The sequence below is a fragment of the Myxocyprinus asiaticus genome, chromosome 24 (assembly GCF_019703515.2).
Source record: "Myxocyprinus asiaticus isolate MX2 ecotype Aquarium Trade chromosome 24, UBuf_Myxa_2, whole genome shotgun sequence".
In the NCBI taxonomy this organism is placed as follows: Eukaryota; Metazoa; Chordata; class Actinopteri; order Cypriniformes; family Catostomidae; genus Myxocyprinus; species Myxocyprinus asiaticus.
In genome coordinates, this window is record NC_059367.1 from 42447406 (window position 1) to 42468418 (window position 21013).

The 21013-nt window shown below is 37.0% G+C and overlaps 1 protein-coding gene across 9 annotated transcripts in view; it reads left to right on the forward strand.

The window, feature by feature from the left end:
• The first annotated feature begins 611 nt into the window (after positions 1 to 611).
• nr2c2 (nuclear receptor subfamily 2, group C, member 2) overlaps positions 612 to 21013 on the forward strand; it is a 76328-nt gene continuing 55926 nt past the window's right edge. Inside the window, exons 1-4 of one of the 9 annotated variants that reach the window (XM_051653811.1) lie at positions 845 to 1506; positions 7801 to 7947; positions 8199 to 10839; positions 13202 to 13264. Coding sequence is in view for 6 of the 9 variants with exons in the window: in XM_051653812.1 (XP_051509772.1) it covers positions 7888 to 7947 (60 nt within the window). In the remaining 3 variants the exon portion in view is untranslated. Of the gene's footprint in view, positions 1507 to 7193; positions 7270 to 7800; positions 7948 to 8198; positions 10840 to 13201; positions 13265 to 21013 lie in introns of all 9 variants that reach the window. The other 8 variants (XM_051653810.1, XM_051653805.1, XM_051653809.1 and 5 more) reach the window with 8 other exon arrangements.

A 21013-nucleotide genomic window follows, 5' to 3' on the forward strand; every position in this document is an offset into this window, starting at 1 on the left:
TTTCTTAAAAAAATAATGACATAAATAGTTTTCATTAATCAATTAATGTCATACAAAGTACAGTAAACAGAAAAAGAGCTAAATCAATATTTGGTGTGAACACTTTTGCCTTCAAAACAGCACAAATTCTCCTACTTACACCTGGACACAGTTTTTTTTTGGTTGTTGGCAGATAGGATGTTCCAAGCTTCTTGGAGAATTCACCACAGTTCTTCTATTTATTTAGGCTGTCTCAATTGCTTCTGTCTGTTTATGCAATCTCAGACTGACATGATGTGCAGTGGGGGGCTCTGTGAGGGCCATGCCATCCGTTGCAGAGTTCCCTCTTCTTCTATTCTATTCTATTCTATTTGCAAAGGAATGTTTAAGAGTATAAAATGTATATTTCCTATGGACACACTAAAGTAGCATATATAAATAACCATCTTAAGACAAATGTTTTTGTGAAACATCTATGTGCCTAAGACTTTTGCACAGTACTGTATATATACAGTTACACACATACACACATATACAGTATAAATACAGTTACATGTACATATAATAAACCTGTTGCAATTCAGTATACATGGAATGTTTGTGTGTGCATATGTATGTGTGTGTGTGTGTGTGTGTGTGTGTGTGTGTGTACAGTTGAAGTCAGAAGTTTACATACACTTTGTTAGAATTTGGTAGCATTGCCTTTAAATTGTTTAACTTGGGTCAAATGTTTTGGGTAGACTTCCACAAGCTTCTCACAATAAGTTCAGTACACCTCCTATCAGAAGCTAATTGTCTAATTGTCTAAATGCTTGATATCATTTTCTGGAATTTTCCAAGCTGCTTAAAGGCACAGTTAACTTAGTGTATGTAAACTTCTGACTCACTGGAATTGTGATAGTCAATTAAAAGTGAAAAAAAATCTGTCTATAAACAATTATTGGAAAAATTACTCGTGTCATGCACAGATACAACTTAAAAAATGAGTTTTAATGACTTCAACCTAAGTGTATGTAAACTTCTGACTTCAACTGTATGTGTGAGTGTATGTGTGTGTGTGTATAGATGTGCAGTTGAAACACCACTAAAGAAAGAGGATTGCGATTATTTCGAATAGCCAACTACTTTAAATGTATGCCGGCTAAACGTTTATAATGATGCTAAAATGTCCATTAGTGAGGCCATGTGTTTCTCTCCAACATTTATTTAGCATTTAAGAGATTGGGGTCCAGTTACTTCTTAAAGTCTCAAGTGTGTATAAAGACATCAAATGTAAAACGCTTCGCAATCATTTACAAATCAACGGATTGTTATTTCTAAAGCCTCTTATGAACGCGCGCGCTGCGGTGTTGGAGGCAGACGGATGACGTCAACGCCGTCTCGCCGCTCGTGCGCGAGAGGAAGGAAGAAAAACTCCCTCACGCTGGCAAACGGGGTCACGAACTATGACCTTTCACTAGAGTAAAACAATAACAAATAATGTGAAATAAACCCGACAGCTCAAATCTACGCGCGTCCGTGTCACAGGTGAGCGGATCTTCATGTTTTTCATAAATCCGTTTGGTCAGGTTTGTGATGTGCAGTGCAGAGAAACAGGACTGCTGCTGCTCTCAAAACTCTTCTGTGTTGTCAAATCTGTCGCAATTCGACCGCAAAAATCACGTTTAAGCGTTGTATGATACATAATCCACTTGATCACAGAGCGACTATCTACTACTGTATATAAATATAACTGAATCGATCATTATGACACGAGTGAAAATGCAGTAGACGTGTTGACAGATGAACTCGACCCTTTTACCTTTAACACCAGTGGGACTATTTTAATATATGAAAATCCACAGAAATGAGTAGATCATTTTGGGCTATCGTCTGAATTAACCTCGACAAAATGCCATGGAAAAAACGCGAATGTAATGTAAATCGTTTTAATGCACATTTTGCAAAGGCGTCGCGTTTTTCCTTGGCTTTGTGCCAGATTCTCCATCTTGTTCCGTGTTTTGAACAGAACTTCCGGGATATATGCTTTGTGAGGCGGGAGCTTGCCGTGATTGACTTACTGTTTAACCTATCAGCGACTCGTTCGATGATGACGTACAATGACGCCGGCTAATCAGTGTGCGCGCGGGGGGGGGGGGGGGGGGGGGGGTATTTTTCCTATCAAGAAATTTCTTTGCCAAGTGCAAGATAGTGATTGTTCAGACCTTTCAGTGTACAAAAAAAGAAGACTTCATATCCTTTATTCCTTTAGAATGTGTTGATATTAGAAAGGGTAGTAATAAATATATTAGATTCCCTGCTAGTGTTATCTTTTGGAATATCATTGAAGGGTGTATTCATTAGAAAAACGTGTGGACTCAATGTAACAAATACTTTATTACTAACAAAATTAAAGAGGTCACATTCAAGATTATTCATAGAATATAACTTTACATTATTAAAAGGTGTCAAATTGAAATGAATGATAAATGTGCGTCCCGTAAAGATGATACAGAAACATTATCCCATCTGTTTTGGAACTGCCACTTTGTTAAAGTTTTTGGAATGATGTCTCTCAATTTGTGTGTAGGAAAACAAATTACACAATCTCCCTTGAAGAAAACAACGCATTGCTTCATTTCCACCACTGTAACAAAGATGTCAACATTTCTTTCATAACAAATGTCGTAGTTTTTTGTGAAAGATACTTTATAGGTAAGATGAAATGGTCGGAAAATAAACCCAACTTCAGTGTATTTCTGACAGAATTGCAGTGTTATCATAAGATGATAAAGGTATGTAAAAAAAATAGTAAAGAACAGAGTTTTGTAAACATTTTGATAAATTATTTTTGTCTTTTAAAACCCGTTTATTTATTTATTTTTTTATGTTGTTGTAATGTCTGTATTATATTTGGATATGTTTATGAAGTTTGCTGTTTGGATAAAAAAAAAAAAAAAAAAAAAATGCTTATTAAACCTCTAAAAATAATAATAATGGGAAGTCCGATTCATTTCTGCGAACCGGTGCTTTAATTCAGACCATAATGACGTCGCTAGTACGTAATTCTAACATCCCGGTATAGTGGTTTTCACCCTCAAATATTTAAATAAAGCCATATGTGAACACTTATTGCTGATTATTACCTTTTATTCAATTAAGTTATAATAATTAGGGTGTTTATTGTCATTAGTGTTTCATTCTGTGAACCTGCATGTCGAATATGACTGACAAATATTGATTACGGTACATCTTGGAAAAGTTTCCTACATTAAAGTTATGCACCTGAAGTACCCAATAAAGACATTGATGCATAAACGCGGAGATGTTGAACATGTCTAAAGCATATAAAGAGAATAAACTAGTCTTTATCAACTCACCAGAAACCATGATTCAGTTTAAAACAACTTAAAATATAATCTGCATGCACAAATATACAGTAGTAAAATTTATTTACAGTTGTGGCCAAAAATATTGGATCCCTTGGTAAATATGAGCAAAGAAGAAAATATGTCTTTATTATTTATTCTTTTGATCTTTAATTCAAAATATTCACAAAAATCGAATCTTTAATTGAAGCAAACTCATTTAAGGGGGGGGGGGGATTATTATTCTTATAATTAATTGAAATTCTTATGAGTAAAGTATATCTTAAGTATATTCCCATTCATATTTTAAATGTTTTGCACCTGGGTGACTAGGAACATGAAATTGTTCAGCCATGACCTCCTGTTTCACAGGGATATAAATATGAGGTAACACACAAGCCAGATTCCCTTAATCATCAATCACAGTGGGTTAGACTAAAGTATAAAGTTCTGATGTGCAGCAAAAGGTTGTTGAGCTTCACAAAATGGGATGTGGCTATAAGAAGATAGCCAAAGCATTGAAAATACCAATTTCCACCATCAGCGCAATAATTAAGAAGTTCCAATCAACTGGAGATCTTAAGAATCGGCCTGGAAGAGAAAGTGTGTCTGTATTGTCTACACACACGGTGAGGAGGATGGTTCCAGTGGCCAAAAATTCTCCAAGGATCGCAGCTGGAGAATTGCAGAAATTAGTTGGGTCTTGGGGTCATAAAGTCTCCAAAACTACAATCAGATGTCACCTACATCCCCACAAGTTTTTTGGGAGGGTTTCAAGAAAAAAGCCTCTGCTCTCATCCAACAACAAACTCAAGCATCTTCAGTTTGCCAGACACTACTGGAACTTCAAATGGGACCGGGTTCTATGGTCAGTGATACAAAAATAGAGCTTTTTGGCAGCAAACAACAGAGATGTATTTGGCGCACAGAGAGAAGAAAAGTGGAAAAGTACATATGGAAAAGTACCTCATGCCCACGGTTAAATATGATGGTGGATTTTTAACCTTTTGGAGCTGTTTTTATGCCAGAGGTCATGGACATCTTGTTCGGATACATGGCATCATGGACTCTATCAAATACCAACAGATAAAAAATAAATAAAACCTGACTGCCTCTGCCAGAAAGCTTAAAATGGGCCGTGGTTGGATCTTCCAGCAGGACAATGATCCAAAACAAACATCAAAATCAACACAAAAATGGTTTACTGACCACAAAATCAAGGTTCTGCCATGGCCATCCCAGTCCCCTGACCTGAACCCCATAGAAAACCTGTGGGGTGAACTGAAGTGGAGAGTCCACCAGTGTGGACCTCAGAATTTGAAGAATCTGGAGAGATTCTGTATGGAGGAATGGTCTCAGATCACTTGCCATGTGTTCTCCAACATCATTAGGCATTATAGGAGAAGACTCAGAGCTGTTATCTTGGCAAAGGGAGGTTGCACAAAGTATTGAATAAAAGGGTAGCAATAATTGTGCCACACATATATTTGACAAAAATATTTGTTTTTTGATAAAACTTGTGTTGTGTTTGCAATTGTTTGATATCCATTAGAGGATAGATTTTGTGAATATTTTGAATGAAAGATCAAAAGGATAAACAATAAAGACATATTTTTCACAGTCTTCTTTGCTCATATTTACCAAGGGTGCCAATATTTATGGCCACCACTGTACATCTCTCAATTTAAAGTGTTTGCATATTTTAATAAAAAATTTACTTAAAGGTGCACTCAGTAACTTTTGTCTTTGTGTCATCTTGGACGTACACTGACACCTAGCAGCTTGGATGCAGCATTATTCAAAATCAATAGTTTTTATTTTCAGATGCCATTGTAGAAATGTAGGACACAGTTTTGGAGTGTTTGTATTTGAGATTACTGGTGTTTGTGTATGTGGTCATTTTTAAATATTATGTTTTACATTTTATTAATGTGAAGCACTTTGGTCAACTCTGTTGTTTTAAATGTGATATAAATAAAGTTGAGTTGAGATTAAAGCCCAAATGCTGTGATTTAATTATATCATATATTTTACATGTCCTGCGTGGTTCACAGTGGATTAGTGCTCTGCTCTGTCATCTGATACAACATGTTGTGAATGATTATCAATATGTATGAGTGGTCAGATTTATACATTCATTCCAAGTACACAGCTCTTCCACAGTAAGATTGCAGCCTTTAGCAGTTTAATAAATCAAACTAGGACATGTCATGATTTGAATTTGATTAATTGTCCATTTCAGTGTAAGGGGGAACAGAGCACGCGTTCAAAATGAGCATTTTAAAGCTGTCGTGTGTCAGTCATACTGCTCGCTGGTACCGGATTGAGTCGGTGCTTGGTACTACCGGTACTGCAGAAATACTGGTATCGTTACATCTTTTTAATTTTAGTATCGACTTGGTACCAAAGTACCGGTACATTTGACAACACTAATTTAATCAATGAGTGAAAGTGTTCAATAACAGGACGGTTAATGAGATTAAGCGAGTAGTATTCGGCTGGTCATGTGATTCTAACAAGGCAGCCCCCATGTGTGGACCCTCTCCATGTTGAATAAAACAGATTTTATAAGGTTACTGTCTTCATTTTAATGTGAGTGCTCATGATTTTCTACATATATTGCAAAATTACAATTCATGTCTTTTGGCGTTCAACTTTTTTAATGAGGAAAAAATTAATGAGTGCTCTTTTAAAACTAGTCATAGGCATATTTTCAGTATGTTTTGTTTATTATTAAAGAAATGTACATGTCATCCCATGCTTGTTCAGGCCCTCTGTACACACATGCTCATATCAGCATTTCACTCACCAGACTACTCGGCATTCCTCGGCAGACTTCGATAGCTCGTGGGACCGGCTCATTCGGTTCTTTTTGAGTCGGACACGACCGAAGAGCTGACTTTCGATTCTGCCTGTACGTTTGTGTTTACTTCGAACATGTTATTTGGTTCAATAACCTGCCTAATAACTTGTAAAAGCCACCTAGCCTGTACTATGAGTCTAATAGTCGTCTACATTAAGTTTAATTTTAGTATGTTGTTGCTTATACATACTCTAAGATAATGAAATTAGGATTTCTTGAAAATGTCCATCACATGCAAACACAACTAGAAAACTAATATATTATTAATCATTTGTGTTAGTAACATCATTGAGCAAAAATGCCTTCTTAATTCTCAAGACCTTAATTTGTAAATATATATTTTTTAAATAATTCAAAAATAACAAAAAAGAAACATCTGTAGGTTTATAAAGGTTTTATTCAGCTACTCTGCCACTACCATCTCAACACATACTTAGTAAGTCCTCTGTAATTCTCTGTAAACTTCAACAGTCAGTGGGACCAGCTAATTCGGTTCTTTTTCAGTCTTACAGTTCGACATGCTGCATGGCCAGTACATGTACTTCAGCTGTGCTTCTTGTGTCATCGACCTGGAACTAAAGTTTGATTCAGTTCGATTTTGTGAACCAGCTTGACCGGTTACTTGCTGAGTGACTCACTAGTGCAAAATGTTCAAGGAGTTTCATTTGGTGTTGGTGTTGACATAATTGAAATGTTGACACAAATTAATAGCAGGCTAACAAACACAGTAAAATCTTAAATATTAGAAATGCAAAATATTCAGTAATGAACACTGAAAAGTAATGTATTACAATAATGGATAACTATAATTAACTGGTTCAAAATCATTCAGTGTGGTTGAGATATTAATGTTAGTAGAAATGTAAATATTGGTCTCCCAGTGCAGATGAGTGATGTACAAATCCAGAAATTTGAAAAGAGCTATATTTGAAAGATTAGATCTTTTACAACTATTTCTATTTACATGTTATTATCAATAATCGAATTATCATTTGTATTCAAAGTTAATGGACAAATGGAACATGTGGAATTCAACCTTACAATTGGGCCTAATAAACGATAACCAATAGTCCTTATACAGTAAGTTTGTTTGTTTTTATTATAACATCATGATATATTGATTACTACAATACACTAATTACAAAACTGGTTTTGGTTTCCATCACCCAAAACATTGTAAACATTTTGAAGATTTCAAACAGACATATTTTCTAAATCTATGTATTTGTTGTTCATTTGAAGAACGTTTTGAATGAACTCATTTAAAACAAAGAATCATGCATGTAAAATATGAAAAGAAGAATGATTTGTGAACTTACCTGCCCTTAATGGTTGGATTTAATTGGCATTGATTAGAGATCACTATGACAAAGCTTTCCCCTTGTGGGTTCTGCTGGGTGAAATGGGAAATGTGTCGCACAGATATTTCCTGTAAGAGTGGACGTTAATGAGCATAACTGTCCAGGGATAGAACATGTGCTGTACTCCTTAATGTGGTTGTGTGTTTCAGAGTAAAATGTAGTTTCCGCCCTGGCAATCAAATATTGCAGAAATGAACTCTGTCTAAAGGAATATCAGATAGTATGCTAATATTGCACTTCTTATTGACAGTGTGATTGGCAAACAGGTGGAGGGGTGGTTGGCAGATGCAGTGCTGGTCTTTGTCCAATCAGACACAACTAATGACCTCACATCACCATGACAACCAATATGGAGGTGCTGGCTCAGCAGATATTGACCACTGAGCAGATTGCAGAGGTGAGTGACACAGAGAGAAGGAATCAAAGACAAAGTGACCAAATAAAAATAGAGACAAGATAAAATGATGCCACCTGAATAGCAATAGCAAGTTGCAAATGGTTTAGAAATGTTCAAATTGTGTTTTGTAGGCCAGAAATAAAATATTAAACATTTCTATAGTGAATATACATTTTTCTAGTTATATTGTTTTAAAATATTTCATCACCATAGTAATTTCTGATTTGTTTGTGAATCCTTTTTTTGATTAGGTTCTTTTGAGTTAATTGGTCAGAATGGTTCATCTGTCTGAATGAATTCCAGACATCACAAACGACTATAAAAATCATGGAAATTCATATGTCAAAAATGGTGGGAACCATGTATTGACTGTTAAAAAAAAAAACAAAAAAAAACCTGAGCCCTTCGATATGTCCCGCCCCAAATTCCTCTTTGAATAGGAAATATGTAAACACAGGAAAAAAATGTAAGTATTTCTCTTCCCCACCATATTAAATATTAGCCTTTTGTTTTAAGAATTTCTAAAGAATAAACAAATTTAAGAACTGACCACTGCGGGAGGAAAATGTGATATGCTAAGATTAATGGGTCAAAATCAAATGTTTCTTTTTCAAGAAGATTTGCCTCAAAAACAATACCCAAGGGACATAAAGTGACATTCTGTAAAATGTATTATCCGGAATTAAAAAAAAAACTGAAATCTAAACAAAGGGTAGGCTAAATTAACAAATTACATGTGAAAAATGACATCACAAGATGAACAAATTATGGGGAGAATGGAACATTGAGATTTTTCCCCACTTTCTGCTTTCCAACTCGCCTCACTCCCACATAAACTTTTCTCATATTGCTCATATATATGTACTTACATTTTTATCTGACTTACAATTAATGATTACTTACAATTATTATTTTTTTTTTTATCACAAATGCCTTATTTTATTGACAAAACAATATTTTCTAATCGTGATGCTCTTCTCCAATGTGCAAAATAAGACATTTATTGGGAGTTATACCAGCATCTTAAAATCCTGCACCTCTGACATAATCGTTCAGTTTTTAAGGTGTCTTCCTGAAGAGGGTGCTTGCTGGCCAAAAAAGCAGAACCATCCATCGGGCTGCATTTAAAACTGTGACATTTTTTACTTTTTAACAGGAAACATTTTGAACACGAAAAGTATGAATGTTTAAATCGACTTATTTCAAGGATTGGACATAAGATACCAATGAAAATCCGCCCGCGTGATCTCCAGAATTATTTTTTATTTTTTTAAACTTACAATCGACTGTGATTGGTGTATCCTGAACAGCGCTGAAAAAAGTTTACTCCCAAAAATGCCATACGTATAGCTTACAAATCATTATTATATAACACAATATTTCAGTCTGTTCAGTGATATTTAAGAAAAATCTTTATTAAATATTTGTTAGCTATACAGCAGTGTGGTAAACTTCTCAAACAAACAAAAATAAACAAATATTGACTAACTTATTGGCATGGCATTTGGTCTATCACAAATAAAAAATTTGTACTGAATTAATTACAAGATGTGCCGGTTAATCAAATGAATCGCATATCAATATTTATTGTGAAAGGCCCCCAAATAAAGATCATTTAGTACACAATAACTGAAATTATAAATATAATATAATAAATATTACAATTTAGATCATTCAAATACATTATATCATACATATATAACGTGGTAACGGACAATTATAGCATTAGGCAATATGAAAAGTGTCTTTAAAAGTCAAAATATTGTTTGTTTTATTTCCATATCATTGAACAAAACCCTATTATTGGCGTGGTGTGTTCAAGTCATGTCGGAATTGTTTTATTTACGAGGTGAATGCACATGAACGGCACCAAAAGTCACAATAATGAGTGGGAAACTCTGGATTTTCCTCAAGCCCCGACTTTCTGAGTTGGAGGTGTGTGGATTTAAGAGTCATGGTGTTATTGGTAATAATTTAGTTTTACATGAGGATTTTGACTGTGCAGTTTAGTTTGTATGCATTTTTTGTACTGTTAATGAAGAATAACTATAAAACTTGCCAGACAATAACACTCATTTAGCTGATTTATACAGCGACAAGTGTTTGGAACAAAACTACCTTTCCCATTATTATATATGGTTGCACAAAAATGATAAAATAGGTAATTAAAGCATTAATTACACACTTAATGTTGGCTTTGCTCTTAATTTTGTTGAATTGTTCCTCAAGCTTCTGCATTCGCTAGTTAGTGAAAAAGAAATGAAATTGCAAAACGGGTTGGTTCTTTCTGACTTAAATCACTTGAATTTACGTCAGGTATTTTTGATTTCCGAGGAGGTCTTGAATGCATCATTACTCCGTTTGCTCTATTTTAAACTTTTGGTCTATGTGCTCATGCGTCAGACGGGCGATTATCGAGTATATCACTAGTTTTCATCATCTTTAGTCATAAACGCTGTGTTTTTAGGAAGCTGTGTCAAGTTAAACATAGTTTGAAATATTGAAAACACATCTCGAGACTTCTGCATTCTGTTGTTATCGCTCCAGTGGTCTTTGAGTGCAAGAGCATGTCATCTGTTGAAGTCTGTGCTGCTCTCGTTGGTTTGAAGAGGCATGTTGCACTGACTGCCCCCTACTGACACTGATTCACAAAAACATCGAGTATTTTAAAGCATTCAGGGGTTGTCATAGCAACTGGAAACAGAGCGGGAGATTTTAAAACAAGAGTACTTCATTCATAAATACACAAGATCCTGCATTCACGCTGTGGACGTACTGATGTGCATCTGTGCTCATGAAACTCCAAGAGACAACACAAAGTCATTAAAAATATCTCTGTAGGACACACCTCTGACCATTTTTCGTCATTCGCCCGACTGTGTTACAGTTAAGGTGAGCAGATTTTATGTGTTAAACCAAGACTGGGGAAGGCGTGCCACTATATTTATATACATACACACATATACAGTAGATATATATATATATATATATATACATACAGTTGAAGTCAGAAGTTTAAATACACTTAGGTTGAAGTCATTAAAACTACTTTTTTAACCACTCCACAGATTTCATATTAGCAAACTATAGTTTTGGCAAGTCATTTAGGACATCTGCTTTGTGCATGACATGAGTAATTTTTCCAACAATTGTTTACAGACAGATTGTTTCACTTTTAATTGACTATATCACAATTCCAGTGGGTCAGAAGTTTACATACACTAAGTTAACTGTGCCTTTAAGCAGCTTGGAAATTCCAGAAAATGATGTCAAGTCTTTAGACAATTAGCCAGTTAGCTTCTGATAGGAGATGTACTGAATTGGAGGTGTACCTGTGGATGTATTTTAAGGCCTACCTTCAAACTCAGTGCCTCTTTGCTTGACATCATGGGAAAATCAAGACCTCAGAAAAAAAATTGTGGCCTCTACAAGTCAGGTTCATCCTTGGGAGCAATTTCCAAATGCCTGAAGGTACCATGTTCATCTGTACAAACAATAGTATGCAAGTATAGACAAAATGGGACCACGCTGCCATCATACTGCTCAGGAAGGAGACACATTCTGTCTCCTAGAGATGAACATAGTTTGGTGCGAAAATCAATCCCAAAACAGAAGATGCTGGAGGAAACAGGTAGACAAGTATCTATATCCACAGTAAAACGAGTCCTATATCAACTTAACCTGAAAGGCTGCTCAGCAAGGAAGAAGCCACTACTCCAAAACCACCATAAAAAATCCAGACTACAGTTTGCAAGTGCACATGGGGACAAAGATCTTACTTTTTGGAGAAATGTCCTCTGGTCTGATGAAATAAACATTGAACTGTTTGGGCATAATGACCATTGTTATGTTTGGAGGAAAAAGGGTGAGGCTTGCAAGCCGAAGAACACCATCCCAACCGTGAAGCATGGGGGTGGGAGGATCATGTTGTGGGGTGCTTTTCTGCAGGAGGGACTTGTGCACTTCACAAAATAGATGGCATCATGAGGAAGGAAAATTATGTGGATATACCGAAGCAACATCTCAAGACATCAGCCAGGAAGTTAAAGCTCGGTCACAAATGTGTCTTACAAATGGACAATGACCCCAAGAATACCTCCAAAGTTGTGGCAAAATTGCTTGAGGACAACAAAGTCAAGGTATTGGAGTGGCCATCACAAAGCCCTGACCTCAGTCCGATAGAAATTTTGTGGGCAGAACTGAAAAAGTATGTGCGAGCATGGAGGCCAACAAACCTGACTCAGTTCCACCAGTTCTGTCTGGAAGAATGGGCCAAAATTCCAGCAACTTATTGTGAGAAGCTTGTGGAAGGCTACCCAAAATGTTTGACCCAAGTTAAACAATTTAAAGGCAATGCTACCAAATACTAACAAAGTGTATGTAAACTTCTGACCCACTGGGAATGTGATGAAAGAAATAAAAACTGAAATAAATCATTCTCTCTACTATTATAATGACATTTCACATTCTTAAAATAAAGTAGTGATCCTAACTGACCTAAGACAGGGGATGCTTTCTATGATTAAATGTCAGAAATTGTGAAAAACTGGGGGCATGGGTAGCTCAGCAAGTAAAGACGCTGACTACCACACCTGGAGTCGCAAGTTCGAATCCAGGGCGTGCTGAGTGACTCCAGTCAGGCTTCCTAAGCAACCACTTGGCCCGGTTGCTAGGGTGGGTAGAGTCACATGGGTTAACCTCCTCGTGTTCGTTATAATGTGATTGTTGCTCTCGGTGGGGCGCGTGGTGTGTTGTGCGTGTATGCCATGGAGAATAGCGTGAGCCTCCACACGTGCTAGGTCTCCACGATAACGCGCTCATCAAGCCACTTGATAAGATGTGCGGATTGACTGTCTCAGACGTGGAGGCAACTGAGTTTCGTCCGTTCGTTCGGATTGAGGCGAGTCACTACGCCACCACGAGGACCTAGAGCGCATTGGGAATTGGGCATGCCAAACTGGGGAGAAAAGGGGAGAAAATCCCCCCCCCCAAAAAAAAGAAATTGTGAAAAACTGAGTTTAAATGTATTTGGCTAAGGTGTATGTAAACATCTGACATCAACTGTATATATTATATACACTACCTGTCAAAAGTTTTGAAACACTTACTCATTCTTTATTATAATTTTTTTTTCTTCACATTTTAGAATAATAGTAAAGTCATTAAAACTATGGAATAACATAAATGGAACTATGGGAATTATGTTGTGACTAAGCAAAATCCAAAATAAATCAAAACTGTGTTTATATTTTAGCATCTTCAAAGTAGTCACCTGTGAGGGAAGGAGGTCACTGGGACAGGAAGGTTCAGTTCTCAGGTGAGCTTTTAATCACAAACTTAGGGGTAACACAGTCACAACTGACACAGTAACTTCTTCAGCTTCACAAACTCTTTAGCGTCACAGGCTCCAATTCACAGCCTCTTAATCATCAGAAAGTCTTTATCACAACTCTTTAGCATCACGAACTCTGTAGCTTCACCGTGAGACTCTCGTACCAGACTCTCTCTCTCTCTCTCCACGCGGTGGCATGGCTGTTTATATGCCGCATTCCCCAAGCTCACTGGAATTAGAGACAGGTGTTAGACATAATTTAGCTCAGGTGTAAGCGCCCTTACCGCTTTCTCTCTCTCCGAATGGGTGCTTGACCACGCCCCCGCTTCCACATCACCCTTTGCCTAGAATTTGCAGACATGTACTCTTGACATTTTCTCAACCAACTTCTTGAGGTTTCACCCTGGGATGCTTTTTAAACAGTATTGAAGGAGTTCCCATCTATGTTGGCCACTTATTGGCTGCTTTTCTTTATTATTCGGTCCAAGTCATCAATTTCAAAAACTTTTTTTTTTATTAAAATTTTAGTTTTATAATGAAATAAATTAATATGGTGGCACAAAATATTTTTTGTCTACAAAACTAATTTCAAACATTTAAGCATACGCCTTCAGATCAAAAGATTAAGATCATGAGAAACATTTCAGTCAAGTGTTTCAAAACTTTTGACCAGTGGTGTGTGTGTGTGTGTGTGTGTATATATATATATATATATATATATATATATATATATATATATATATATATATATATATATATGTGTGTGTGTGTGTGTGTGTGTGTGTGTGTGTGTGTGTGTGTGTGTGTGTGTGTGTACATTTTATTTTATATTGCATTTAGAACTGTTTTAATCACATTTAAGCCTAATAAACTTTCATGTGTAAAAATTAAGCAGAATTATACGTATAACAATTATCCGTATTATGTCGTAAAATCACCTCACAAGCATTTTCACGTATTAAAGAGGTGCTGTAGACTATCCATCAACTCTTGGTGAAAAATACTTTCTGTGCTCCCACACATAATCCATTTTGAATGACTCTTCTCAGTAGCTTCAGTGCAAACAGGAAGTTAAATGACAAAATTCGGAAGAGCGGATCGCTTAAAAGGGGCAGGGCTGATTAAGTTGAATAAGTCACACCGGGTCAAAATCACGTTGTTGAGAGAGATATAAACACACAAATGTCGCACTGAGAGAGGTTGCATGTGGCAGGCACTAGGATCCGGGAGCAGCCGCCCGAATCCCCTTCAGCAGTTCAGATGTCAAACACGCTCCGTGAACAGGAGCGAAGCAGTCATTTTAAAAGTGGGGGGGACAGCTGTCAGTAGATGGCCCACACATACCCAACACTTACAGTGCAGTATTAATATATTATAGTATATATTAATATATAAGTATGGTATAAGTATTATATTAAAATATACATATTATTTACTTTTAATATTTTTAGTATTTTAAATATTCTAATATAGCAAAATAATTGAACAATTTGGGAAAATTAGCAACAAAAATAAAGGGCATCTTGTGGAGCATTTGCTTCTGTTTCACACATGACAATAAAACACTAAGCACAAGCTGGTTCTGAATAATTTTTTTAATCAATTACAATAATGACACATTGTGCACATGCACAGTTTTATTTTTTACTGTGTGCTTGTGCATTGTGGGATTTTAATTTATCCAAGTGGCTCGCGTGTTTTGACTACGTTCACCAAAATTCTTTCAGATCCATTTAATGATTCAGTGACCATTTCTGGTGATGCCAGAAGGAGGTGACAAATGAGTGGCTGTGTCTCATTTCGAAGGCTGCATGCTAGGTAGGATGCGTCCTTTGAAGGCTGCAGTATACTGAGTGTCCTCCTTTAAACAAGCCTCGCTTAAACGAGACAGCCTTCGTAGGACAAACGGAAACGGAAAGTAACATGGTTGCAATGACAGCATGCCACTCTTTAACAAGCGCAAGTGTTTTGAGTGAGAAGGGAACAAAGTTCCTCTGAAAGGGAATGCATGAGGTACATTTTAGGAGAGTTATAATGATGTAGAGAGAAAAGAAAATAGATTTTACAGGTGTAGTTTTAGTCTAATATTTTATTTTAATTATATATTAATATAATTATACATATTATATACTCTGCACTCATCTACTGAGGTACTTCAACTTGGGAATTAACATTACTTGCGTTTGAACATCATGTTTACGGGCAAATTGGCATCATTTCTTTTTTGACATTTCTGTTGAAGCAAAGAATTGTGGGTTGTGAGTGCCACGAAGGATATACCTCATGCATCCTCCGAATTCCCGTGAAAGAAGGTCGCATTCGCTTTTATGAAACGAGACAGCCTCGATGACGTATGCGGCCGACAAATGCGACCTCCGGAGGACACATCCTTCCAAACGAGACACAGCCAGTGTCTTGTGTGAAATGAGTTAGTCACTGAATCAACGATCAAAAGAAAATTTTAATCCTTTCAACTTTGTGTCTACGGACCTACAAAGAGACTTTAGTAGAGGTTTTAAGCATTATAAGAACAAAGCAAATCTATCATTTCCATACAGTTTGTGTGCTGCTAAACATGACTTTTATCAAAAGACAACAATTATAGTCTATAATAGTCAATAATAATAATTATAATGAGTTTCAGTAACGTCCGTACATTTTCATGTATAAAAAAGCATGTCTACATATCTATTGACTTCAGTCAAATCTGTTCTAAGAACACAGCAGATCTATCTTTTTCCTACAGTTTGTCGACTGCACACCAACATAGAGGTATAAAACAGGAGCTAATATTAAAAATAGCTCTACATATTTAACAGATCTAGTAATCTGCTTAAATTGGGATAAACAACCAAACTATTACCTCACAAACATAATGTAAAAAGCACAACTTAATGAATACTCATGCGCTGATATAAACTCCACTGTCAATGTGTGCTTAAAAGAAGGATTGTCCTTTGTTTATATTTTTGTAGTGCATTTCACATAATGCTGCCAATCAAGAACAATATGCCGATAAAAAACACTCGTTTGTCTGTTCCTCATCTCTATATTATTAATTTAGATCAACATCAATGCCGATAAAAACATGGATAAATGAGCATTGTTGAAAGCAACTTTGTAGAAATTAATGGAGCAGCGTTGATTAGACTGTCTGACTGACGGCCTATTACATAAGGGTTGTTTCGGCTCATGAAACTCATCTGTGATTGGCTGGATGGTTGCTCAATCAGCCCAAAGTAACAAATCACAAAGAATACTGTATACAAATCCACCATTTGGACTCGGTATGGGTTTAGCTTGGAAAAGTGCAGGGTTCAAAAATCACTTTTTTAAGGTGCTATGCGGCTGCTATGCCCTAGTCCGTGAAGATTACATTCCCTCAGAATCTACTCAACGTATCATGGTGTTTTTGGGTTTGTTTAAAATGGGAGACTTTGCTTTAAGTAATTGTGTGTAACAGTTTCTCATATTCTGTTTATGTTTCATGAAAGAAACGTGACAATAAGCCACATCTGTTCATCACATCTGTAACTCTATGCTGTGCACAAATAAACAGCTGTGAGTAAAACAATATGACTGTTTTATATATATATATATATATATATATATATATATATATATATATATATATATATATATATATATATATATATATATATAATCACACACATTTAAAACTATACTTCTCTCTCCACTGCCCCTCCCCGAGAGCCCTCCAAGAACGCCAAATAGCTGCCCCATTTCCCATCAAACGTATCCAAGTTCCCCAGCCTTCTAGATGACACTTCCTCGAAAGCCGCCACCCTTCCCATCTCCGTGCACCACTCTTGAAATAAGGGCACTCCAGCCGACATCCATCCCCTTAAAACAATCTGTCTGCTGATCATAACACCAGCCAGGACACTATTTTTTATGTGTTTATCCCCTATATTGATGACTGCCCCATCGCCTAAAATACAGAGTCTGGGGCAAAATGAAATTTGAGTGCCCAATGTGTCACACATAAAACTCTGAACCTTCAACCAAAATTCTTGGATCTTAACACACCACCAAAAAACATGGGTTGTGTCTCCATCTTCTGATTGGCATCGCCAGCAGGTGGGTGTGTCTTTAAGACCAAGCCTATACAATCTAGAGGGTGCCCAATAGAATCGATGTAAAATCTTGAATTGCATAAGGCGCACCCTTGCATCTTTAGATGCAGACTTTAAGTTTTTTAGAATCCTAGCCCACACTCCCTCCTCCAGCACCAAGTTTAAATCTTTCTCCCATAATCTCTTGATAGAAGTTAAAGCTCCATCCCCCAGACTCTGAATTAGCAAGGAGTAATACACTGATGCCTCATGACCTTTTCCAAAAGCAGTAATCAACACTCCCAGAGTATTTGCCGCTTTAGGGGGGTGTATGTTACTCCCAAAAATAGTATAGAACAGGTGGCGCAGCTGTAAATACCTAAAGAACTGAGATCTGGGAATCCCAAAATGTTGAACCAAATTTTCAAAGGATCTCAATACTCCACTCTCATATAGGTCACCGAGCGTATTAACCTCCCTCACAATCCACTCTGTCCAGCAGAAAGGGGATTTATTAATACATATTGGGTTCAACCATATGCATGAGGCAACATTTAAATAAATGTCCGAATTAAACACTCTGGACACTTTTGTCCATACCGAGTGCAAATGCGAGATAATGGGGTGTAACTCAACTTCTCCGATTAGTTTGATAAAAAGGCTTTGCAATGGCAAAATAGGGGCAAGAACTTCCTGTTCAATACAAAACCAGGGATGGGCTCTCTCAGGTGGAAGCGACAATCGGCCTATGCAACTTACTGAAATGTAATCTGGGACATTTACCATTCCAAATGAAGGACTTTGCTATGCTATCAAATTGCTTGAAATAAGAGAGGGGGACATCTATAGGGAGAGACTGTAGCAGGTAGTTGAATTTTGAAGACAATTCATTTTAATAACATAAACCTTCCCAATCATAGATAAATGTAATGAAGCCCACCTGCCCACATCGCTCGAAAACCTTTTATTAAAAGGTCAAAATTAAATAAACAAAAACTAAATCACACAAATTTGCTGGGAGTAAAATACACAAATACTTAATGCCCTGTTTGGGCTACTGGAAGGCACCCGGCTGAAAAGCCATTACCGGGCAGTATGCTGTCAGAGACAAAGCTTCGGATTTAGACCAATTAACTCTGTATCCTGAGAACTTAGAAAAGGAATTAATCATTCTGTGGAGGCAAAGCACAGATCTAGTAGGGTCGAAGACGAATAATAAAATATCATCTGCGTAAAGCAAAAGTTTATGCGCCGCACCTCCCGCCACCACCCCTGGAAAATCCTCCTCCTTATCGCGGCTGCTAATGGTTCCAGAGCAAGACAGAACAATAATGGGGAAAGAGGGCAACCCTGCTGGGTGCCCCTATCCAGAGTAATATATTAAATATCTGAAATTAATCCATTCGTTTGTACCGCTGCTACTGGTTGTCTATAAAGTAATTTAATCCAACCAATAAAAGTGTTCCCGAACCTGTACATTTCCAAAATCTTAAAAAGATAATCCCATTCTACCATATCAAATGCCTTTCCGGCGTCAAGTGAAATGGCAGCAACCAGAGTCTGATCATTTGCCACTGACCACATGATACTGATGAAATGCCTAATGTTATCATAAGAGCTACGGGCCCAAATAAACCCCAACTGATCTATATGTATAAGAGATGTCATAACTTTACTTAATCGGTAAGCCAAAATTCTTGACAATATTTTAACGTCTGGCTGGATAAGGGAAATTGGACGGTAACTCTTACACTCACTTGGATCTTTGTGCTTTTTAAGAATCAGACTGATCCGGGCTTGTGTCATGGCTGGCGGAAGCTTTCCATTCTTTAATGATTCCGTATAAACTTCTAGCAAAAGTGGAGCCAATTCTGTAACATAATATCTAAAAAAAAAAAAAAAAACTCAGCGGCAAAGCCATCTGGCCTCGGAGCCTTGCCTTTAGGCAAGGCCTTAATTACCTCACCAACCTCCTCCAAGGTTATCTCAGAATCAAGATAATTTTTTTGCCCAGCCGTCAGTTTAGGGGGTTCTAAAGGTTTCAAAAAGTTTCTAATATTCTTTATTTAAATTCTTTAAAAGCATTATTAATATCAATGGCTGAGGTACTTTTTTCACCACCAGCAGATTTCACTGAGGGAATGGTAGAAAAAGGCTCTCTCTGTTTTATATATTTAGCCAAAAGCTTCCCTGCTTTGTCCCCCGACTCAAAGTATGACTGTCTTGCCCTGAATAGCCAAAACTCCACCTTCCGTGACAAAATATTCGGGGCTTCAGCTCTGCCTCTGCACTTTTAATATTCCCTTCCAACTCCAGCCAATCACAGGTGAGTTTCATGAGCCGAAACAACCCTTACGTAATAGGCCGTCAGTCAGACAGTCTAATCAATGCTGCTTCGTTAATTTCTACAAAGTTGCTTTGAACAATGCTAATTTATCCATGTTTTTATCGGCAGTGATGTTGATGTTTTACTACTGTACGAGTGTGATGAAACATCATTTTATGGGCATGTGAGGAGTTGTGTTTGACAGTGGTCTCGAGTTTGTTACAACAATAATGTTATAATGACAGAATATTTAAACTGGTTGCATAATGTACTTTGTAAAGGCTAAATATTCTGTATTGGCAACTTCAAAATGCTTCTACCATCACTATGACTGATGTTTTCATCTGTTTTGGTGCACTTGTGTTTGACCAACCGACATAAGTTACAAATAAATTATGTTTATAAGTCGCTTTGGACTATAATTCACAGGATCTTTCAGATGATAAAAAAACCCACAATTTATATTCCGGAAAATATGGTAATTGTATTTTAACCGCGATCACGGTTTCTGCCTCTCATGGTTAACTAAGCGTAACCATCTGCTATATTAGTGATCGAGTAACCATAAATGATCTGCCATGTAAAGTTGTAAATTGTTGTTCATTTTCATTATAGGCTGTGCCTATGGATGAGGAAATCACAAGCTCTTTCGAAGTCTATTCTAACTGACCCTTCACTCTCTCTTCAGAAATTCGCCACTGACTAGTCACTTGCTGTGTCCAAAATCGTTCACTCAAACACTGTGGGCAGTGTTTTTGGTTGCAGAGACGAGACACTTATATGCACGCATAGCGCCCTCATGTGACCATAAAACAGTACTAAAGTTATCATAACCTACAAGCGATAACACGAATATTTGAATTGTATGCAAAATTATCATTGCCACTGTGTGCAGTCTCCTGAGTTACAGTAATATCTCCTCAGTAAAGTATTTAGTGAAGAAAGAATTCTTCATCTTACTGGCAAAATAAAACTCCACAATGACATCATCCTTATAATTTAATCTGTATATATAAATGATTAATTCATTAGGGCACATGGCCTTACCTACCACCTCTACGCAGATGATATGCAGCTCTACCTGTCGTTCTAGCCTGATGACCCTACTGTCTCAGCTCGTATCTCTGCCTGCCTCTCTGAGATCTCTGCCTGGATGAAGGAATAGACACCTTCAGCTCAACCTTGCCGAGACAGAACTCCTCGCGATCCCAGCCAACCCATCTGTTGACCACAACCTCACTATTCATCTTGGTCCAACTACACTAACACCAACCAGAACAGCTTGGAACCAGGGAGCGGTGGTAGATGACCGGCTTCATTTTACCGCCCACA